We start from the raw sequence: 22338 nt of genomic DNA on the forward strand, positions 1-22338 counted from the left end.
AAGTGATCGCCAATCACGCTGTGGGCCAACGCCGCGATTCGAGGAATGAAGCGAGGGTTGGACAGTGAAGAGAAGGCGTTTTTCTCAACGACCTGTGGGAAGCCGTTTCTGCCGCGGATGAAGAGGCTCGTCTATGAAACACATACACAGTGCGAGAGATGCCACCTCTGAAGATTGATGATGCGCACAGTAGGGAAACTCGCTGCAAGGCGGGCGCTCATGGGTACAGCGGTGCTGAGATTCCAGCACTGCTGGGACTCTCCGTTGGCAGCAGTGCTGGATATGAACGCTGAGATTCCAGCGGACAGTCTCTGATGGCAGCAGTGCCGGGCTCTGCCGGGCCGATTGGGTTCAGTATGGACTGCTGCAGCAGTGCGCTCCCTCGCGTGACGGCAGGATTTCCACGCGATGGCGCGCCGTCGAACGGTCCGTTGATCTTAGCCGTCGGAGGTTCGTCACTCGGACGGTCGCCGCCGCAACGCTTGCTAGGCGCATCTCGAGGGAGACTACTTTCTCTTGATGCCACGCCGGACTCGCAGCGCTGCGGTCCATCGAATTTCAGACGAGTTGAGCATGACGTTGCAGTTGTCGCCGGCTGCCTCAGGCGTAACCAACGCCGCATGTCAGAGGTGGGCGAGCAGAGACTTTGGTGCCAACGCTCGCCCACATGGCATCTGTTGCGGGTCGTGATGACTGGGCGGATCTGGGCGGTTGGCGGAGCGAGTCTTGCAGCTCAAGCGAGGTGCGGTGCAGGTGGCCGGCCACCAGGCGGAAGGCTCACCTCAGTCTCGTGTCGGCACGTGGTGCAGCCACAAATGGAGACTCGACGTTGCCCCAGATGTACCCATTCCTGACAAGCAAGGCACAACAATGCAGCGCACCGTAAACGGGTGATGGAAATTGAAGTGCTGATCATTGCGATTGCTCCTGTCCAGCGGTGAGCACATACACATCGCACACTCCTTCCTGCTTGCAGCTCCCGATCACATGCAAATTTTCCGCTTCACCGACACTCATCCGCGCAATGGCTGGCAGCGGGCGTCTCGGATGAGCCTTTTCTTTTGCGGTGCTGACTGCTTCGCCGGTTGATCTCGGGTTTGGCGGAAATGAGCCACGCAAAGTCCTTGCGAGTACACAGTCTTGCTGCAGCCTTCTTCACGGCAGACATACCTCCCCCCGTGGTTGGAACACCGCCCTCGCACCCGAGCTCTCTTCGTGCACCCGTCAATCTGGCATTTCTTCGCAGCGTGCCGCCAGCAGAAATCCCGCGTGCCTTTGGCTGCCAAGTTCCCACAGCCGTCTTCCTTGCACCGCTTGCATTTCGCGTGCTTCTGGCAGAATCCGTCCGACACCATCTCACCCAGACAGCCTCTCACTTTGCACACCTTGGGGTGATCGTCACGAGAGCGTTTGCACGTGCGTCTAGCCACCGCAGTACCAGCGTGGCCGATTTTCTCCCGCTTAAAACTCGCCACAGCTTGTTTTGTTCGCCTCTCACGCTTGTGGCCTGCAGCACGAAAAAGCCTCGGAAGATCCGACGAATGCCAGGCATTGGAGGCTGGCGGCTTTGACTGCTCCTTTGCTGTCTGCAGTTTAGGCCGGCTTGAATTGGGCGACGAAGATGAAGACACTTCGATATCAGCGGGTTGTGGAATTGCCACCGCGCTCTTGCTGTTCGAAGATTCCTCGTGGCTCACGACCTTCGACTCGGCTCCTTCTGAGTTCTCTTCCTTGGTAATCGTTGTCTTTTGGACTGCACCATTGCAGTCCTCGTCTTTTGGACGTGGTTTACAACCTACGTGCGCACGGCACAGACCTTGCGAGTACGGCAAGTTGTTGCAGCCTCGCGCTACACATGTGTCGTCCTCTTCATGGCCAGCGCAGAGACCACCGCGACACGCTGCCTTGTAGCAATATTCAATCTTGCATTTTATCAGACCGTTGCAGAGAATTGGAATGCCGTCCGATGCTTGCTCGGGAAATACTTTTCCAATAGCAGCGGTGCTTTCTGCCTGTGTAGACATAGCATTACGCGTGATACGCCTGCACTCTTCGGTTTCCATTTCCACCTTTGCATTGTGAACGCCGCTAGAATTTGGTTGGTCTTTGATAGTACTCGCTTTTGCCCGTGAACGAGAAGTCGTCGCACCTTTGAGCTTTCCACTGATGGTAGGCTCAATGGTGCTAGTGCCCCCACGCGGTGGAACCTCGTCGTTGAAGACAACCACAGATTCTGATGGCTTCAACACCTTCTTGGCTTCTGTTGACAAATACTTGACCCGACCATTTTCAGTCTTGCTTGGATTTTTATCTGCGTCCACATCATTTCTAGGTCGACATCTCGCTGGAGATTGCCCACACTTGCTTGTTTCGTGGCCACTCTCCAATCCATTGAGTAAGCGCATCTTTGACCGCTGCAAGAAGTCTGCTGTCAGTTTGCGATTGATGTGAGTCGGATAGGAACTGCCCACTTGCTTCGGATGCACACCGGTTGGACTGCCAACTTTGTCTCTTGTTTGCTTTCTGGGCCTCGTGCCACAGTCACCTTGCAGCACAAACTTCTTGCTCGTTGTCTTCTTAGGCAGTAGCTGCCACTCGCCACTCGCTCCCTGAATTAGCCATCGCTGCACCATCGTCTCGAACGCGCTTTCAATGCCATTGCTGCACATGTCAGTGTTTCCACGGCTCATTCGACCCCTGCCACTCTAAAAAACTCAAGTTTATCGCTGTGTTCCTCTGTGCGACGAGCCGCTAACGGTGGCTTGGCAAGCAAGCATCTTCCCACGAACACCAACACGCTCTCGTCGCATGCACTAACGCTGATATCGTATTTAGTCACTTGGCACCTTGGACATCTGCAAAAACTCTACTCAACAGCGACACTAGTTTGTGAACTGCTAACCTGTCGGCTCTGCTGTTGCTGTTGTTGTTGGCGAAGGTGTTGCTCCTGCTGGGTCAGAGAGAGCATGCGCAGGCGCTGGAGCTCTTCTTCGAGCACAAAGCTCTGCTTACGCTCGTCCATGTAGCGTGATTCAAGTTTGCCACAGCGGTGGCGTAGCTCGTCGTTCTCTTCCGACAAACACTCTATTTCCAATGTACGGTGACGCGCCTCACGCTCAGCCGCGTTCAGAAGCGAATGCAGAGATTCGTTGGCTCGCGTCAATGTGTCGACCTGCGTGTATAGCTCTCGCTGTGCAAAACGAACGTAACATTTAGATTGCCTTCCTATGAGCACGACTCATAGAATCGCTGCAACTTACCGCTTCTTCATCTCTGGAATCGCCATTGTTGCTGCAGTAGAAATATGAGAAGAAAGACATAGCAGAAGTCAATAGAGCGTCCACCTTCTCTAAGAAATCGAGACAAAGCATGCTGCTACGCACGAGCTGCCTCGTTGGCGCTTGAGCTCGTTGATCTGCGACGGAATTGTCATGAGTTGCTGCTGCTGCTCCTGAAGCACGCTGATGATTTGCTTCAAATCGTGTTGCTGTCGAATGAGCGACGATATTGTCTGCTGCTGCTGCAGGAACTGAGCAGCCGAGATAGTGATGGACGTTTGCGGTAGACTGACAACACTTCCATTGCTTTCTGGGGCCTTCGTGAGCTGTGAAGACGGCGTCTCAGGCCGTGCTGAAGTCGGGGTCACCGTAATAACAGTTGACTCACTCTCGGGGATCGTCACACTAGTGATCGAGACGGGCATGCTGGTGCTGGTATTCACTGCAGCACTAGCAGAGGCCGTAATGGCAGTGGTCAGGGCAACCTTACTGAGCACATCCGTGCTCTCGGCTACCGGCAAAGTCTGCAGTTTCGCATATGCTGCAGCCTCTTGCTGCTGCTGTTGATTTCCGCTGGGATCGACCATGTCCGTGCATTCAATGAACTCGCGATCTGGGCTCTCACTTCGTCGTCGCGATCGACGAATGGATGAAGGTTGTCGGAGTCGAGGCATTGATCGAGTCACACGCTTCGGCTTCGTGCGACGCTCAACGTTATCGAAGCTTCGACTAAGCTGCGTGCCCAACTGTGGGGCACTTTCAACAGAACTGCCTCCGATAGACGTTGTGGTTACGAATCGATGATCGTACAACTGTCGAGCCATGGCCACACACAGAACGATCTTAGCCCACCCACACGAACATACAACCAGATATCTCGAAACGTACGTCGTCCGAGTTCTTCCTGGAAGTAGGCGAGTCCGAGGCCAGTTCAATAATGGTGAAGCGGCCTCTGCGCTTGACCCTTTGCAAGTTCAAGGCACAAGTGAGCCAAACCAAATTTTGCAAAGAGCGTTCCGCGCGATGACGCGAAGCGACTACCCGAGGCAGAAACGCACCGGCGAGTGCGCTGCGCTCCATCGCGACTCTTCTTGGGGGATGAATACTTTCGAGACGGTGAGCCTATCCCAGAGCTCGAGGCAGCAGCACCAGCGGTAGGAGTCGTCACCTCGCTGACCGTGGTCACCACCGACGCTTCTGCCTGTCATTAATACCCATGTCAGTGCTCTAAGGCTCCTTGCTGGCCAACTTCTCTCACTACAATAAGTACTACTTATCACGCACATCGGATACAATAGTGAACGCTCCTTCAATCGGCGCGGACACCACCGACACGGTCTCTGGCGGCTGCGTGTGGCTCTCGGGCGGATCTTCCGCCTTGAGCGCAGGCTCCAGCACTACGTCATGGATCTCCACGAGTTTCTGAGGCCTGGGAGGCGCCGGTGTCGGCTGGATCGTGGCCACTTCGCTGCAGCTGCCGTTGGACGCCGGCGCGTCGTCGGTCGTGGGGAAGTCCGCGACGGACACCTCGTCGTCCTGGAACGACAATCGCGTGGGCGAGTTGGGCGAGCCAGGGATGATCTCGGTGATAGTGAAGCGGCCCTTTTGCTCCACCCGCTTGCGCCGCGACTCCATCGCTCTCGGCTTGGAGCCTGCCTTCCACGCACCTGATGTGGCCGCCTTGCTGCCGAATCACAACTGCCAGCTTTTGGACCTCTGACGCTCGTGCATGCAGAGACGGCCCGATGGCTAAGAAAACAGCCGAAACCCCAATTCGATGTTGTCTGTAGGGTTTGGATTTCATTTTAGGGTTTATTGACGCTGGGTCGCACTGGGAAATTCGCTGGCGGTGATGGCTACTGCGGCGTCTGCAGCTGCGCCTGCTACAGGATCGCAGCGGAAGTTCGGCCCCAAGTGGGAAATCAAGTATGCTGTGGCTGTGACGGAGCGCGACGCCCTCACACAGCTGCCCACGAAGGCTGTGTGCCTCATGTGCCAGGCGTTCGAGAAGGAGGAGGCCGTGGGCTCCAAGCGCAAGAAGAGCAGCCGCGTCCGCAGCTTCTCGGCGCCCTGGCGACCGGACAACATGAAGCGCCACATGGAGCAGCAGCACCCGATGCGCTGGGATGAGTACCAGAAGCTCGGGGACGCCGACAAGCGCTCGTATTTCGCCTCGATTCGCGGATCGCACGAGGAACTGGCAATGACGACGAATGGGGACGTGGCGCCGATGGTCAGTGAGCCGACGCCGAGCATGGAGGCGAATGCGCTGGCTGCACAGTCTCGGGCGTACCTGATTGACAGAGATATTGTGGAGGAGCTCATTGGTGGAGTGCTGTTCCTGGCCGCGAACGATGAATATCGCAACGCTTGGAATGTGCCAGTAACGTTTACGCTGGTCGGGGAGGTCAGCCCGGATTCAGGCAATACAGAGGTCGACCTTAGCGAGTCGAGCTATGTGGCGCGCGTGGAATCGCTACTGAGGTTTAATATGTGCTTGAAGTACGTGGCCATGGGCATCTCGTTCAGCCAAATCGTACCTCTCTTCCAGAAGACAGCGGAGGAAACAGGATTGGATACAGCTTTGCAAAGCGGAACATTTACGGAGCAGCAACTTGCCTGCCTCTGTCGTGTGGTATGCGCTGTGAATTTGCAGACGCTTAAGGACGCGCTGCGTGGAGTGTGGGCGTTTGCAATCTCGTTGGAAAGAAGCAGTGAAGCTGGATCTTCCTATCTTGATGTCCGAGTGCGCTTTGAACGCGACGGCCAGCTGCATGATTTCCATTTGGTTTCAGTCCCTATTCGAGAGGATTCGACACAGATCATCGAGCACCAATGTGAAGTGCTGACAAAGTGCTTAAACGTGGTAGCGCCAGGGTGGAAGACGAAGTTGATTGGAGTTTCAACGAGCGACCGGATTACAAAAATGCCTATGACTGCTCGAGTGCTAGTGAGCCGGTTAACAGCTGACTGCGTCGCTCCATTGTTTTGCGAGTGGGGCATTGCACAGCAGTTTGAGCAGGGAATTCAGAAAACCTTCAATGCGCTGTGCAACGAACGGTTTATATCTGCTTTGATAGTGTTGACTGGGCACTTTCGTCGTCAGCTTCCACTGATCCGGGATATGAAAGGAGATGTGTGCCCCAAATTCGAGGAAGGCCGATGGCGGTCAACAGCAAGAGCACTGAAATGGTTCGCGGATAATCGCGCTCGTCTTATAAAATTTGTCCAAGAAACGCAACCACCAGGTGCCCCCGGGAAGGAGTGGTGGATCACTGTCCTCGCTGTGAACAGCGTCATGGATCGCGTGAACGTGGCCTTGAATTCGTCGCGCGGACCCGTGGCTACATCAGGGTTAGCCCGCCGCGACTGCCTCGGCAAACTTGTGACTGATCTCGCCTTGATGACTGGAGCATTAGGACCGTTGGCAGGACCACAGCGTGCTGTGATGGACCAAACCGACCAGTACGAGGTCGGGGATTTCACATTGAGTCGGGACGCGACGCTCTCATTTTTAAAAGAGCAAGGCAGCTTTGCGATCAACGCAGTAAACGAGCTGATGGCAAGCTTTCCTATATATTGCCAAGCTGCGCTGGAATCCACTGCACATTTTGCGCTTTCTATTATGGCAAGGACACACCAAATCGTCTCAAATAGCGATGACAGCGGCAGCCTTCCAACAAGTACAGGTGTTTGCTTGCCCCCGTTCCTTCCGCAAGCTCTGTGCAAAATGCGAAACCAAGACTTTGTGGCTCATGTTCAAACGCAGCGTGTGCGCCTTCTGGAGTGCTTTACGGCGGATCAAATCGAACAGATCGAGGACCAGCATCGCATGCTGAGGACGGCTTATCAATTAGACGAAAACGTGAGCCAGCAGCTTAGCGCGCTCGCTACTGCCTCCTCCTTTAGAGAAGCATGGAGGGACGGTCGGCTTGGAGGCAACGACTGCCGGCTACTTCGCAAGTTCAGTGGGGCAATCGCTTGCGCAGCTACAGATCTAGTGGTGGTGAGAAGTTCAGCCGACACTGAGTTTTCTCTCATCAACTGGCGAAGAAGCCCTTTTGGACTTACGCTCGTCGATTTTTTGCTGGAAGCTGTGCTACACACTCGTCAGTATAGTGCTCTTGCTCGCTTACGTGAGTGCTGAGGGATTTGAGTAATACATTGGAGAGCACCGATGAATTAACTGCGCAAGTTCTGCCTAGCAAAGGCGGTGAATGTACATCCGCTCGCGTGTGGAGATTCAAGAGGACTTGATTGGCTAAGCAAACGATTGTGTGTACTTTCAGTTTGTGCAGACGATAAGTAGTGTGATGACAGTGGCGAGGAAGCTGATCGAGCAAATGGTGGCAAATATCGGGAACTTGTGCTTGCGGTCGGTCACCTTCACGAGCTGCTCGGGCGGCTCCGCTCCGTTCGTAGGTACCCGAGGATCGACTTGAAAGAGCATTGCAGTGCGTGGCTCCTGTCGCCAAGCGACGACTGCTCCGTTAGATAGCATCATTCCAGTACAACGCTAAAGTCCGACGTACCCAGTAGTCTGGAAGAATGCTGGCATCGATCGTAGTCAGGTCTGCTTGTGCCTGATCCCAACCGCCGACAGGTATCTGCCTGGTCACTTCAACCTGGGCAGCTTTTCGCTTGAACCGTGGCTTCTGGTAGGCGACACTGACCGTCTCCACTATGAGCAATGAGCATCCGACTGTCACGAGTAGCAGCAGCTTCATTACGCTCGAGAATCTCTTTAATACCCCCAAGGCTCGTCTAACGGCGTGGAGCAGCAACATCGTCGCCGATAACGGCCGAAACGTCTCGGCATGGCTACACAACGGTCTCATTGGTCGGAAATACTTATTTTCATCCAATTGATGACCTCTCTTTTGGCGCCAACGGAAAAAGTCCGCGAAGGCGGATGGCCACCGACTCATTCCGCATTCTGGCGCAACGCTCGACAGTGATGGTCGCAAGTGCGTTTCCCGACGACGCCGCATCCCAGCAGGCCATGCCCGACCTCGTGGCTATGCAGAAGATCGAGGAGGAGGAGCGTCAGGCGCGCGTGGCCCGCACCGTCAAGAGCGCATCCGTCAAAGCGGAGCCCGTGAAGGTGACGGGCGAGAAGATCGCCAAACTGGACTCGCTGCTGGAGAAGGCCAGTCTCTACTCAAGCTTCTTGTTCTCCAACATGGACAGCGCCGCCACCGTGAGTGAAGTTGTGAAGGCCGAGCCTGAGGTCAATGTGGAGGTGAAAGAGGAGGAGGAACAGTCGTCCAACGGCAAGCGTAAGCGCTCCAAAAAGGCATCGCAGGACCCCAAGAAGAAGAGTAAGAAAGGTGTGGACAAGCTGCGCGAGGTGCAGGAAGACTCGTCTCTGGACACGCGCCAGCAGCCCGTGAAGGTGGAGTTCCAGCAGCCCAAGCTGCTCACGGGCGGTACGCTGCGCGACTATCAGCTGGAAGGCATTCGCTGGCTCTGCAACTTATTCGAGAACGGACTGAACGGCATCCTCGCAGATGAAATGGGTCTCGGTAAAACGATCCAGGTGATTGGTCTGCTGGCTCATTTGAAGGCGCTCGGAGTGCGTGGGCCGCACCTTATTGTAGCCCCGCTCTCTACGCTCATGAACTGGGCGACCGAGTTCCGTAAGTGGGCTCCGACCATGCCTGTGGTGATTTACCACGGCACGAAGGCTGAACGGCGCGAGATGAGAAAACATCAACTGAACCGTAAGAAGAAGAACGACGCTGATTTTCCCGTGATTATTTCATCCTACGAGATGATGCTGGCGGATTCGAGGGCTTTTGCCAGTATGGGTTTCGTGTGGAAATACATGGTGATTGATGAGGGTCATCGACTCAAAAACATGGACTGCCAGCTTGTGCGTGAGCTTAAACGCGCACGCTCAGAGAACCGATTACTACTGACTGGCACGCCGTTGCAGAACAATTTGACAGAGCTTTGGGCGCTGCTCAACTTTATCCTGCCGGATGTCTTCGATGACCTCGAGCTTTTCGAGAGCTGGTTTTCGTTTACGCCCGATGCAGTTGCCACCTCTGCTGCTACAAACGAACCAATCGCTGCGCAAGACGTTCTGCAGGGTGAGAAGAAAGTGGAGGTGATCGCCAAGCTGCACGAAATTCTCCGTCCTTTTCTCCTTCGCCGCCTGAAGGGCGACGTGGTGGAGGAGATGGTCTCAAAGACGGAGATTTTCGTATACTGTGCTATGACTCCAATGCAGCGGGAATACTACAATATGATTCGCGATGGTACGCTTGCAAAGGCGATGGAGGAGAAGTACGGCCGATTCCAGGCCCAACAGGCGTTCAAGACGACTACCCTTAGAAATCGAATGATTCAGTACCGTAAATGCTGCCTGCACCCGTACCTTTTCGACGAGCCCTTGACTGCAAGCGGTGAGGCAATCACGGACGAGAGGATCGTGGAGACAGCAGGAAAAATGAAGGTGCTCGACCTGATGCTGCGGGAGCTCAAGCGAAAGGGTCACAAAGTGCTGATCTTCAGCCAAATGACACGAGCGTTGGACATTCTGGAGGATTATCTCCTAATGCGAGATTACCGCTATTGCCGATTGGACGGGTCGACGAAACTGACTGATCGCGTCGACCAGATGGAGAAGTTCAACAAGGTGTCTGCCGGATCGGCCTCTACAAACGATGAGGACAATGTGTTCGTTTTCATGCTGTCGACACGCGCAGGTGGTCTCGGTATCAATCTAATTGCAGCCGACACAGTCATTTTCTTCGACTCGGATTGGAACCCGCAGCAGGACAACCAAGCCATGGACCGTTGCCACAGAATTGGTCAAAAGAACGAAATCATCGTATACCGTCTTGTGACTGAAAACTCTTTCGAGGACCGCATGACTCAGCGTGCTTTTGAAAAGCGTAAACTTGAGCGTGTTGTCATTCAGCGCGGTGGATTCAAGCAACGTACGACTCCAACAGAGAATGCCAAGCTTACAAACGAGGAGTTGGAGGAGCTTCTGAAGGACGACGTGGAAATCCGTAGGGGTGTCGAAAGCGGTGGAATTACTGACAAAGAGCTGGGACAGATTCTGGATCGCGAGTTGGTTGTCAGGAGTTTCGTGAAACACACCAAGCAGGAAAACATCAAATCATCAGATGTCGATGTGATCCCATTCAAAAGCAAAGGCTATGAAGTGGTAGAAAACTCGCCCGCAGCCATGGAGAGCTTTGCATGAGTTTTTTCTCTGTATCAATCAAGATGTTAAAAGTAGGTCCAATTCTTTCATCGCTTGTTGTATTTAGTATCTTTGCTGTGAACGCTATTGTCTCACTGCGAAGTGCTGAGCTCCAGAGTTTTCACGAGAGCTTCTTGCTCCTGGAGGAACGTCGTGATAAATGCCGGAGGAAAACGCATCGTAGACAGCAAGAAGACTAGGCGCCGCGCAGCCTCCAGATAGAGCGGTGGGTGCCGTTCCAACCGTTTTTCCTCCTTCAGCACCTTCTGAAGCATTTCTTGAACAAGACTGGAACAGCAAGACCGAGCACAATATAATCAACAAGAGTTTAATGAGAGACATAGCACAATGACACCAGCACAATACATACGACGCGTTGACGTGCTGCGAACATCCAGCAATCGGCACTCGATGGTACACCCACTGCCACAACTGAGCACGCGAAATTTCGGCTGTGGCCGAATCTTCAACACAACCGTTCACGACGACAGTGCCCTGGCCGTACAGCCAGTGAAGCACGTACGAAAGTGCTACGCGCACGTTCGTCTCCACAGATCGTAGCGTTACACCCCCGCGTGGGAGTGTAAGCAGCTTTTCAGTGAAAAGTGCTTCATCAAACGCAAGGGGAGACGAAAGTTTGTTTCCACGGGCCGACATGAAAACTTCGGCGATTGGTTTCACAAGCCTAAGGTCATACACGAGCGCGCCGTCAGATCCAGCGAGAGCTTCCATTGTCTTTCCTGCTCGAGCCTTTTCAATGGCTTCGTCCTTCGATAGTCCTGGTGGTAACTCCGTCAGGACAAACGGTACCATTCCCGTAGTTGCAGGCGCATGACGACGCTTGCACGTACGGATCAGCAGATCCATGTAGTACCTAGACCGGAAGGAAACCGCTATCAGTGCAGTGCTCGTAACCTTACCAACAGATCAGCTACTAAACTGCTCCTTACCTGAGAAAGTCGGACTTCATCGAGACGTACTGCTGACGGTCTGGCAACAAGCAGTCAGGGCGCTGACGGAAGTTGACAACAATCGATGCCGTGTAGTCCCACATGCCGCAGTTTAGGCCAGACGAGTGATGCCGAAGCTCAAAGAGAATCTCATCCATCTCAAACGCTGCAAATATGTTTTCGATTAGCACCGTCGCTTTGATGCTTCCCTGCAGAGTATACACTTCGCCGTTACAATCCTGGAAGAGGTAGTACAAGCGGCTTGGATTCAAACTTACGTGTGCTAGGCCCAGCTTCTCTTCCGTGTATTCGAAGATTTTCCTCCACAACGCAGCTTCCGTAAATCCCTCCAGCTGCGTTATGACCGCAATCGTGATGATACGTTGATATCCATAGTTTGAACCGATTAAGTAGCGTGCAAAGGAAAACGGTACCTTGGGGAGATACAGGAATGGACCAGTTCCGTTTGCAAGAAGGTGCTTGCCACTGCAATATCGAGTTAGTACTTTACTAGAATGACACAAGAGGTGGTACATGTACGTACTTGTGAAAGAGGTGCATGCCAAAATCAAACAACGCGCCCGGTACAGCACGCCCATTCACGAGCATATGCTGCAGCACGTACCCGTTAGTTAAATCCTGAGCGTCTAAGGCAACAATATTAGTCGTCTTCACAATGGATACGTACCGGTTCATCCATATTCCACGCTCTCGGACGGATGACAAGAAGCGCTGGGTCGGCCACGACCCTTTCCCCGGATACTTCCAGCAGGCCTCGAGCAGCTTGCAGCACGTTAAAGTGGCCCTGGATCGTGTTATTCCACGTCGGGCAGTGGCCGTCATCGAAATCCACTTGCACACCCTACCTCAGCAAAAACAACGATCCAATCTGAGCAAACCAAGAACGACAGCGCTCACTGTCCACAACCTCTAATTTCCCACCTGAGCACCCGAGTTCAATGCACGCAGCAATAATTCCCGATTGGCAGGAGACACGTCTCCAATATCCACTCGTCGATCCACCAACGCCTTCGGCTGAGGATCAACTCTCCACCTTTCATCTTCACGAATCGCTCGAGTCTCCTCCAAGAAATGCGGCATCATGCCATGCTGCTCCGTCGCCAAGCGTCGAGCTTGGCGCCTCGCGTGCAGCTACCACCATTTTAGTCGTACAATAACTAAATAATAGTATTCAAGTCTACCGCACCTGGTCGACTTCTTGCTGGAACGCAGCAGTCAATTCCGATACAAACTCGAGTGCTGCAGGCGAGAGCACCGCGTCGTAGACGTGCTGGGGACAGGATACGTCTCTCGGCGACACGAACATGTCGACTCGTTCTGCAGTTGGTGCTGCTGGGGCACAGATCTGCGAGTGCAATCGGGTAATGCGGTCCATGGGCAAGTGTCGTGGTCAAGGAGGAGGAGGTCTGAGAATGAGCTCCTTGGTTGCACTCATTCAACATCTTTTGTGAGTGACACAGGGTGCGCTACTTCGCGTTCATTGGTTGTAATGAATAACAACCAATAAGCAGGTGAAATGGAAATTGAACTCCCACTCCATCAATTGATCCATGGAGGTCCGAGTGCGGCTCGTGTTCGCCGATGACGTGGGGCGCCACGTGCAGCGGCAGCGCGGGTTCTCATCGTGCTGGTACTTGGTGCCGAAGGACGCAAAGCTCGTGGGCGATTTGGCGTACGTGCTGCAGCGGGAGTTCGGACTGCGCAAGACATGTCCGCAGGGGCTGGAGCTGCGGCTGGAAGAGCTGCCGGTGCTGGCCACGCAGAGCATTCGCATCGTGAGAGACAACGACACGATCGTCGTCCAGTGCCCTCTGGCGGAGGACGTTCCTGCTAGTAGTGACCCATCGTCTGAGAGTGAAGAGGAGAACAACATGAAGCGCCGCAAGCGAAAATCGCGCGGCAAGAAGAACGAGGACACGGAGCGCGTTCACAAGAGACTCAACAGGTATCAAGATGTGCTTAAGAAAGTCCAAGAACGAATGAGTGCAGAGAAGAAGGCAAGTGAGTCCCTTGCTGGGAAAAGGACTGGTAGAGTGGAAAACTCAAGCTCCAGCAGCGAGAGCAGCAGTGAAAGTTCTAGTTCAAGCTCTAGCTCGAGTAGCAGTAGTGACTCGGAGGATGAACCTGCGGTGCAGCAAAGTTTGGGACGCAAGACATCTGTGACTGCTGCAAAAAAGCAGGAAGGAGGCAAATCGAACGGGGCTGTTTCTGCCTCAAATGGAGTTGCAAGTAAAGTGAGCGGTTCCGAGCAGAGTGGGAAGGAACCGCGCAGAAGACGCCGGCGATTAAGGCAACGGAATGGAAGACGGCAGCGAAATGGCAATCAGGAAACGAATCCAGCTGAAAAGTCAGTTGAGTTGGCATTGTCGTCTGCGGGCAACGTGCGGAGTCAAGAAACCTCCCGAAAAGATCCCTCTGTAGGTGGTCACACGGTTGGCAGCATCACTGGTCCTCGTGGCTATCCTAGCGCTAAGGCGCACGTCCTCTTTGATGAAGTAACTGGGGATCAGGTGGTTGTACAGCATCTCGACGACACCTCGGACACCAGAGAAAACAACTATAACGGGGCTGCACAACGTTCACAGACACCTGAACTGGCGAAGTACGGGCCTTCATCTTCAAGCAACCAGCGGTCACAGGCTTCTCGTGACAATTCCGTCTATGCAGTCACTAGAGATGAAGAGAGCAATCGCTATGATGCGGCTCCAAAACGAAAAGAAAAAAACAAGTATGAAGAAAGGTGGAAGCGGCCGTACGAGATTGTTGCGACTGTACTGGACAAGACAACGGAGAAAGCAAGCGAACCTGTACGTTTGCAGCGATATGTTTTGGCAAACTAAAATCACGAAACGCTAACTGAAAATTTGCTGCTGGCAGGACTTACTAACAAAGGAGCTAGCCGCGTTTCCAGCTGCCTCCGCTGGTTCAATTCGCTTTCAGTTGAAGGATATCATTGCTTTCAAGACGCTTACGCTGTGTCTTGAAACGTGTCAGCCTATGCTGAGCGAGTGGCAGTGCGGTATGGTGCAATCCGTTGATGCGTCTAGCACCAGCATTGAGCTGTCAAAGTGGAGACTTTCAGTCACCGACCACTCCTTAGGTTTTTTTCAAGCACGCAGCGAGGGACCGCCAGCAACCGTTCAGACCAGCGAGATCAGCGAGCTGCGCTATTTGAGCGGGCCCAGCTACTCTGCAACAAGTTAAAACTAAACAAGGGCGCCGTCTAGCAAGTTATACGAGTAACTAGCGTTGTAATGCGTCAGCGAAAAAATCTTACACCGACCATCAAACACACTCCTGCGGCCAGGTCATCTTCAAAGCGGCTAGGCTTACCATTGTGAGAGTTTGCTTTGAAGAATGACATCGTTCGCGTAGGTGTAGGCACGTGGAGGTAGGTGAAGGCGGTGGGCTGTTGCATGAGCAGTTGCCGACGCTGGAGGTGCTGGATGCCCTCGTGTTACGTGGTAGTGAACGCGCTGCATCTGTCGGTTTGCCTCCTCGCCCCCCTCAATCGTCAGCTGCACTGTATTTGGTCCAAGTTGAAGTTGGCTATCCTTTTTGTGTGCTCAAATCTTCAAGTTGGTGTGGTGTACACATCTTCAGCATACAAACTTCCAATCACGATATAGGACGAGCCAATCAGCATCCACCGCTGGGACTAATTTCAACCGCCAGGTCATTCCCAGATTATCAACGTCGACGCAACAATGCTGGTCACCAAGTCACTCTCCCTGTCCGCTGTGGCGCGTCGTGCGCTCGGATCCACGCGCAGCATGGCTGGAGGTCGCGTCGCCTTCAACTGGCGCGACCCGCTGCTGCTGGACAGCCAGCTGACGGACGAGGAGGCCATGATCCAGGTGCGGCTGGCCGGTCTCAGCAACCGATACAGACTGCAGTTCTAACGCAATTATTGACATTTGGCCCGCAGAAATCGGCCAACGACTACTGCCAGGGGAAGCTGCTGCCGCGCATCGTGGAGGCCAACCGCAAGGGCAAGTTCGACCGCTCCATCATGAAGGAAATGGGCGAGATGGGCTTCCTGGGCCCCACGATCGAGGGCTACGGCTGTGCTGGCGTGGGTTACGTGTCTTACGGCCTCATTGCTAACGCCGTGGAGCAAGTACGGATATTGTTGTTGTTATTTAGGAAAGTGGAAGACTTACTTTAGTGACATTGTGTGCTGTAGGTGGACAGCGCATACCGCTCGGCTATGAGTGTACAGTCATCTCTGGTGATGCACCCGATCAACACGTTCGGGTCTGAGGAGCAAAAGGAGAAGGTAGGTGGCAATTCACTGACAACAGGGTTTTGCTGCTTTGTTCTCACATCCAACGCTGCTTGTGGGTTTGCGCAGTATCTTCCGCGTCTTGCCACGGGTGAACTTATTGGTTGTTTTGGCTTGACGGAGCCAAACCACGGATCAGACCCTGGCTCGTACGTTTCACGGTCTAGTGGCGAATTCGTGCGGCCTTCTTACCTCTCCGTATGCACCGCTAATACGCAGCATGGAAACTCGTGCGAAGCTGAAAGGAGACAAATACGTTCTCAATGGCTCCAAGAACTGGATCACGAACGCCCCGATCGCCGACGTATTCCTTGTCTGGGCCAAGGATGACGAGGGTGATATCCGTGGTTTCATCCTCGAGAAGGTGTGAACTGTCTGGGTGGATTGTTTGTAATCCTGCAAAAATGTGTTAACCGCGATACGTTTCATATTCGCAGGACTTCCCTGGTCTGTCAGCCCCCTACATTGAGGGCAAGGCAACGTTAATGGCGTCTGCTACAGGCATGATCTTCCTAGAAGACGTCGAAGTTCCCAAGGAGAACATGCTACCCAAGGTGAAGGGCCTCAAGGTACTGTAAATCTTACTTGTTCTAATTCTTGTCATCGATCACATTTCTAACAAGCTCATTCTGACCGATCACGCAACTACAACAGGGCCCTTTCAGTTGCCTGAACAGTGCTCGCTACGGAATATCCTGGGGAGCTTTAGGCGCAGCATGTACGAGCTTTACAGACTACATACCTGGGAAATGGTAGCTTACTAACCGCGTGTGCTTATATTAACTGTAACAGACTCGTGCATGAATATCGCTCGCCAGTACACCCTCGATCGAGCGCAGTTCGGCGCCCCACTCGCTGCGTACGTGCTTCAGATAAGAGTGTATCATGTGACACTGCTACAGTTCTAACGCTTGCTTCTACGAACCTCGTACCAGCAACCAGCTCATTCAAAAGAAGCTGGCAGACATGAGCACGGAAATCGCGCTCGGCCTGCAGGGATGCCTGCAAGTTGGCCGCCTACTTGACGAGGGCAAAGCACCCGTGGAGCTGATCTCGATGGTTAAGCGCAACTCGTGCGGCAAGTCCATCGAGATTGCTCGCAACGCCCGCGATATGTTGGGCGGCAACGGCGTCTCGGACGAGTACCACGTCATTCGCCACATGGTGAACCTCGAGGCGGTCAACACGTATGAGGGCACGCACGACGTGCATGCACTAATCCTGGGTCGTGCCATCACGGGGCTTCCTGCGTTTGTGCCTCGCATGGCTCCGTAGCGTAATAGGGCTTCCTAGCTAGACGAAATAATGCATCATACCAACAACAGCTCTATTTTTTGTTTGCCGTGGGAGAATAATGTGGTTGCCTGCGTTGCCGCTCTTCGCTGCCTTGGTGACTCGTCGTCCCGTGTGCTCATTCGTGGAAAAACCAACCAATCGCCACCTGAATACTCGCTCGCTTCAACTTGCCAGAAGGCTCCCGAGGCTCGCCTTTGAAGGTACGACGACAAGGACGTACCAGAACAAGTGTCGTCTAGTAGACCCTAGCAACTATTGCCCTTTTCTACTGCAGTTGCTTTTTCTTTATATTTATTCGAGTTCGATGGAGAGTACATAGCTAGATGCACCCCTATAGGAGGCGCAACTACGGGAAAAACACCTACACATTGGGTCCGTACACTGACAGGTCGTTGCCCGGCAGGATGAACTGCTTGAAGTTCTCCTTGAACGACTTGGCCAGCTTGAGCGCCGTCGCGTCGAACGCGGCCTTGTCGGTCCACGAGTCCTTCGGGTTCAGGATCTCCGACGGCACGCCCTCCACCGTCGTCGGGATCTCGAAGCCGAACAGCGGGTCCTTGACGAACGTCGCCTGGTTGATGCTGCCGTCCAGCACCGCGTCCACACACTTGCGCGTGTACGGCAGCTTCATGCGCTTGCCCACGCCGTACACGCCGCCCGTCCAGCCCGTGTTGATCAGGTACACGTGCGTGTTGTGCTCCTGTAGCTTCTTCTTCAGCAGGTCGGCGTACTTGGTCGGGTGCAGCGTCATGAACGCCGCGCCGAAGCACGTCGAGAACGTGGCCTGCGGCTCCGTGATGCCGCGCTCCGTGCCCGCCACCTTGGCCGTGTAGCCCGACAGGAAGTGATACTGCGCCTGGCCCGCAGACAGCTTCGACACGGGAGGCAGCACGCCGTACGCGTCGCACGTGAGGAAGATGACGGCGTTCGGGTGGTTGCCGCGCGAGTTCGGCTGGTGGTGCGGGATGTGGTAGATCGGGTACGACACGCGCCCGTTCTCCGTCTTGCTCGAGTTGAAGTAGTCGGGCTCGTTGTTGGCGTCGATCCAGACGTTCTCCAGCATGGCGTTCGGCCGGATGGCATTGTAGATGTCCGGCTCGTTCTCCTTGCTCAGGTCGATCGTCTTGGCGTAGCACCCGCCCTCGAAGTTGAACACGCCCTCGTCGTCCCAGCCGTGCTCGTCGTCGCCGATGAGCTCGCGCTTCGGGTCGGCCGACAGCGTCGTCTTGCCCGTGCCCGACAGCCCGAAGAAGATGGCCGTGTCGCCCGCCTTGCCGATGTTGGCCGACGCGTGCATGGCCATCACGCCGTTCAGCGGCAGGTAGTAGTTCATCATGCTGAAGATGCCCTTCTTCATCTCGCCGCCGTAGAACGTGCCGCCGATGATGGCCATGTGCTTCTCGATGTTGAAGATCACGAACACCTCCGAGTGCAGGCCGTGCGCCTCCCAGTCCTCGTCCACGATGTTGCACGCGTTGATGACCGTGAAGTCGGCGCTGAAGTTCTCCGCCACGCTCGCGAACTCCGGCCGGATGAACATGTTGGTCACGAAGTGGTGCTGCCACGCCAGCTCCGTGACGATGCGCACGTTCAGGCGGGACTTCTCGTTCACGCCGCAGTGGCCGTCGAACACGTACATGCGGTCCACGGCGCTGAAGTGCTTGGCGGCCTTGGCGTACAGCGCGTCGAACACCTCGGGCGTCGTGGGCTGGTTGATCGAGCCCCACCAGACGTTGTCCTGCGACGGCGCCTGCTTCACGATGAACTTGTCCTTGGGCGAGCGGCCCGTGAACTTGCCCGTGTCCACGGCGAACGTGTCGTTGGCCACGAACGAGCCCTCGTTGTACTTCTTCTCGTGGTCCGCGAGCTGCTCGTACGTGAGGTTGTGGAACACCTTGCAGCCGTTCTGGATGCCCAGCTCGCCCAGTCCGAGGGCGGTCGTCGTGGTCTCGTGCTGCGCCATGATGTCGGTAGTGTCGGTGTGTCGGTGTGTCCTGGAGAAGAGTTTGCTAGTGCGCAGACCGAAGCCAATTGGAAAGTGAGCTCCGGAAAAGTTGGGCTCATGCCGAGTGGGGCAGAACAGTGATCGGAAGAAGGAAGGCTTGCATTTTGACGAGCGGAGCCCTACGCTCGTGTCTGCGACGGAGCGGCGCTCGGGCGCAAAGAGGTGTCGCCGACGGGGGCGCGTCGACGGCAATCTCTGGCGAGAGGGCGCGTCACCTGTTGATGGAACTTAGCACATACAGCGATCGAGTGGGTGAGATGTCTCGTGTAAGTTGCCATGAAAGGCGCGCGACAGAGCCGGGTCGTTGGTTTGGCCCGGCTCTGTCCCGCTGTTAAATGGTGCTGAATATACAGCCATGACACGATTAATTTGCTCCAGCTTGGCTGACTTGGCCTAAGACCGACCACCAAGCAGTGGCGGAGCCCCACGCCTTGCGTTTCTTGGTCAGGACGGACGTCGCAGTTCCCATCTGTCGCCGCGGCCTCGGTCACTGCAGCCCGTTGCGGAGATCAAGCGGAACGGTGTTCAACCATCTGCGTGAAGCTCGTACGATGTCGCAGCCATGAGGTGCGAACGCTAGCCGCCGTGGCACAAGACTTCCGAAGTCTACTCGTGCGTTTGCCATTGGAACCCGTTTCATATTGCTTATGAGCACAACTTAGGGGCTTGATTTACTCCACAAATTCCACTACTTGCCTGATGGTAGTGCAGCCAGGTAAAAGGCTTGGGTCTATCAAACCGCATCAAGCTGCTAGTGCAATAGTGCAGAACTCACGAAACAATGAGTAGCTATGCGTGCGCACTACGAGTTACTTTATCAACACGATAGCAGCTCCGGCGCCGAAGCCACCACAAAGAACGTAGGAAACCACATCCGGATCAATAGCGTTGCAGAGTGCTCATTCGTGGAAAAGTCGGCCAATCGTCGTCTGCATACTCACTCACTTCAACTTGCCGGGTGTCCGCCTATGCAGCGAACGAGCACTACTTGCAGGCTGCAGGCTGGACGTCGTGGTCTCGCTGATCCATGGCGTCGGTTGTGTTGTGAACTTGGGGGAAAGGTTGTCTCATCTTGCTTGGCGGCCTGCAAGTGCGCACACCGAGGCCAAGCTTTACTTCCAAGGCGGCGATAACAAAACACAAATGGGCCGCACAGCTGCGCACAAGTACGCGGTCGATTGCAATGGGTAGGTTATGCGCGTGTTTCTGATGTTGAAGGCATTCATGTTCATGTTGAAGTTTGTTTTCACTAGTTCGCATCTAAGCACCACTTTGTGACCGAAAACGAGCTGATGGGCTCGATTTTGACGGGGATGTCGTAGATCTTTGGGAGACCAATGCTGCCTTCGCTCTTGGAGCGCCCCAATTCGCCATGCTCCTCGCGAATGCCCCGCGGTCGGTGGCGCAGCGGCCCGCTGGAACCACCATCCAGGCCCCGACGCTGCTGCAGCGGCTTCAGCAACTCCTTGCGCGCCATGAGCAGCTCGGTGCGGTCCTTCACACGACGAAACTCGAGTATATTGGCAGGGTCCACGGGTAGCTCGGATGGCGGGAGCTGCACGATGCAGCCAGACACACCCAGAGACGACGTGAGTTTCACGAGCCGCTCCTTGGCGCGCAGTCTATTGAATTCCGCGGCAAATCCGGCGCCACTTGCTATTTCGTCCACGATCTGCTCAGTGGACTTGTATCGGAAGCTCGCGTCGTAAAGCCACATCTGGCCCGCGTTGCGCTGCACGAAGTCTGCCACCATCATCTTACGTCCTTCGTGTTGCTGGAAGTGGCGGGCCTTGATCTCGTCCCGGTCATTGTTCGTAGCCACCTGCAGGCGTAAATGCATCTTCATTTCGTCGTCGTCCACGATGCCGTCCCCATCGATGTCGATGGCGCCATACGCGTTAGAGAACACGTCGGGACTACTCGCGCTAGCAGTTAGACTGCTTGTTTTGGGCTGCAAATCTGGAAGCGGATGCTTCGTGAAAGACGGACTGCGCAGCTTTCGAGTTGTCTCTAACCATGTTTGCCGCTGTAGATCCGAGGACGACTGGGACGGTGATAAAGTGCCGGCAACCACTTCGCCATTAATGCACGTGCGCGTTTGGTGCGATGAGCGCACCGTACGGTTGCGCTCTGTGCTCTCGAGGAAAGGCATGAGTTTCTTGAAATTGTTGTGCGTCGCGATGAACTGAGCGGCCTGGTCGTCGCTCATGCCAGTGAAAATGGAGCCGTATCGCCACAACCGCTCGTGGTTGCGCTCTACGAACTCCTTCGCAATAAGGATTCGACCGGCATTCTGACGCAGTGCGAGTAACTCAGCTTCCGTTGGCGCGGGGCCTTCATTGGGTTCTTTTCGTCGATCGAGCAGCATCGCATCGAGAAACTTGGCGAGGCGCATTTCACGGACGTCCACGAAGCCGTCCCCATCAATGTCGTAGCCGACTTTCAGCGTTGGCTTCTCCATCGCGCCCAAGTTGATATTGGACTTCCTGCGTTCTGCCGCTTTCGCCCGGAGCTTGACTGCGGGCTTATCAACGACGTCGGTGACGTCTGCGCTCAGGTACTTCCATCGCGCCTTGCTGTTCGAGTTGCCGGCCTGTGGCTTGCGGATCCGCTTGCCCTTCGTGCGTCCGTCGTAGCCGTTCATCTCAACACGGTGCGAGCAAAGTGTGCTTGCGAGCCGATCCAAGCAACCAACGCGACCAAGACGCCACCCTGACCATTGCTGCCCACAATTATAGCAATCGAGCCGCGAAAATAGATCCACCTTATCGCCGGCCGGCAGGAGTGATGGTGCTTGAAGTGGTCACCGTCAGCGGCACACGGCCTCGATCCCATCGACACCTCGATTTCGGACAAGCAAGCATCGAAGCACGCCGATGCAAGCAAGCAAAGGCAAGTTCGCGGCAAAGTGGTCCTTTGTCGACAAGGAGGGGAGGGGGGCGTTATCAGATGCCACTTCTCAGTCACCCACGTAATGCTTGTGATTACAGTACCCCTCTAAGTACTCAGCCCTCATCTAATGGATACTTACACGAGACATCTCACCCACTCGATCGCTGTATGTGCTAAGTTCCATCAACAGGTGACGCGCCCTCTCGCCAGAGATTGCCGTCGACGCGCCCCCGTCGGCGACACCTCTTTGCGCCCGAGCGCCGCTCCGTCGCAGACACGAGCGTAGGGCTCCGCTCGTCAAAATGCAAGCCTTCCTTCTTCCGATCACTGTTCTGCCCCACTCGGCATGAGCCCAACTTTTCCGGAGCTCACTTTCCAATTGGCTTCGGTCT

General features: G+C 54.9%; 9 protein-coding genes across 9 annotated transcripts; 4 read left to right on the forward strand and 5 right to left on the reverse strand.

The window, feature by feature from the left end:
- Positions 1-2866: 2866 nt before the first annotated feature.
- KRP23_7874 (uncharacterized protein) lies at positions 2867-4913 on the reverse strand (the record flags this gene model as incomplete). The annotated part of the gene is made up of 6 exons (XM_067893242.1): positions 2867-3190; positions 3261-3291; positions 3384-4090; positions 4167-4242; positions 4337-4479; positions 4563-4913. The coding sequence occupies 6 exons, from the start codon at positions 4911-4913 to the stop codon at positions 2867-2869; spliced, it is 1632 nt and encodes a 543-aa protein (XP_067745044.1).
- Positions 4914-5130: 217 nt separating this feature from the next.
- Positions 5131-7438, forward strand: KRP23_7875 (uncharacterized protein; the record flags this gene model as incomplete). The annotated part of the gene is made up of 2 exons (XM_067893244.1): positions 5131-7284; positions 7373-7438. The coding sequence occupies 2 exons, from the start codon at positions 5131-5133 to the stop codon at positions 7436-7438; spliced, it is 2220 nt and encodes a 739-aa protein (XP_067745045.1).
- Positions 7439-7563: 125 nt separating this feature from the next.
- Positions 7564-8005, reverse strand: KRP23_7876 (uncharacterized protein; the record flags this gene model as incomplete). Its single annotated transcript, XM_067893245.1, has 2 exons — positions 7564-7743; positions 7811-8005. 2 exons carry the CDS (start codon positions 8003-8005, stop codon positions 7564-7566), a joined length of 375 nt encoding a protein of 124 aa, XP_067745046.1.
- Positions 8006-8190: 185 nt separating this feature from the next.
- Positions 8191-10497, forward strand: KRP23_7877 (ATP-dependent DNA helicase DDM1; the record flags this gene model as incomplete). The annotated part of the gene is made up of 1 exon (XM_067893246.1): positions 8191-10497. One exon carries the CDS (start codon positions 8191-8193, stop codon positions 10495-10497), a length of 2307 nt encoding a protein of 768 aa, XP_067745047.1.
- Positions 10498-10589: 92 nt separating this feature from the next.
- Positions 10590-12843, reverse strand: KRP23_7878 (Malate synthase; the record flags this gene model as incomplete). The annotated part of the gene is made up of 9 exons (XM_067893247.1): positions 10590-10785; positions 10868-11371; positions 11448-11656; positions 11726-11800; positions 11882-11933; positions 11992-12059; positions 12136-12309; positions 12390-12599; positions 12655-12843. 9 exons carry the CDS (start codon positions 12841-12843, stop codon positions 10590-10592), a joined length of 1677 nt encoding a protein of 558 aa, XP_067745048.1.
- A 175-nt stretch (positions 12844-13018) lies between these two features.
- KRP23_7879 (uncharacterized protein) lies at positions 13019-14672 on the forward strand (the record flags this gene model as incomplete). The annotated part of the gene is made up of 2 exons (XM_067893248.1): positions 13019-14275; positions 14346-14672. 2 exons carry the CDS (start codon positions 13019-13021, stop codon positions 14670-14672), a joined length of 1584 nt encoding a protein of 527 aa, XP_067745049.1.
- Positions 14673-15175: 503 nt separating this feature from the next.
- Positions 15176-17028, forward strand: KRP23_7880 (Glutaryl-CoA dehydrogenase, mitochondrial; the record flags this gene model as incomplete). Its single annotated transcript, XM_067893249.1, has 9 exons — positions 15176-15325; positions 15397-15588; positions 15655-15747; positions 15823-15902; positions 15973-16117; positions 16191-16322; positions 16408-16471; positions 16546-16612; positions 16689-17028. 9 exons carry the CDS (start codon positions 15176-15178, stop codon positions 17026-17028), a joined length of 1263 nt encoding a protein of 420 aa, XP_067745050.1.
- Positions 17029-17410: 382 nt separating this feature from the next.
- On the reverse strand, positions 17411-19012 carry KRP23_7881 (Phosphoenolpyruvate carboxykinase (ATP); the record flags this gene model as incomplete). Its single annotated transcript, XM_067893250.1, has 1 exon — positions 17411-19012. One exon carries the CDS (start codon positions 19010-19012, stop codon positions 17411-17413), a length of 1602 nt encoding a protein of 533 aa, XP_067745051.1.
- Positions 19013-20303: 1291 nt separating this feature from the next.
- On the reverse strand, positions 20304-21698 carry KRP23_7882 (uncharacterized protein; the record flags this gene model as incomplete). Its single annotated transcript, XM_067893251.1, has 1 exon — positions 20304-21698. The coding sequence occupies one exon, from the start codon at positions 21696-21698 to the stop codon at positions 20304-20306; it is 1395 nt and encodes a 464-aa protein (XP_067745052.1).
- Positions 21699-22338: the final 640 nt, after the last annotated feature.

The sequence above is a fragment of the Phytophthora ramorum genome (assembly GCF_020800215.1).
Source record: "Phytophthora ramorum isolate Pr-102 chromosome Unknown Phyram_PR-102_s0006, whole genome shotgun sequence".
Taxonomy (NCBI): domain Eukaryota; phylum Oomycota; class Peronosporomycetes; order Peronosporales; family Peronosporaceae; genus Phytophthora; species Phytophthora ramorum.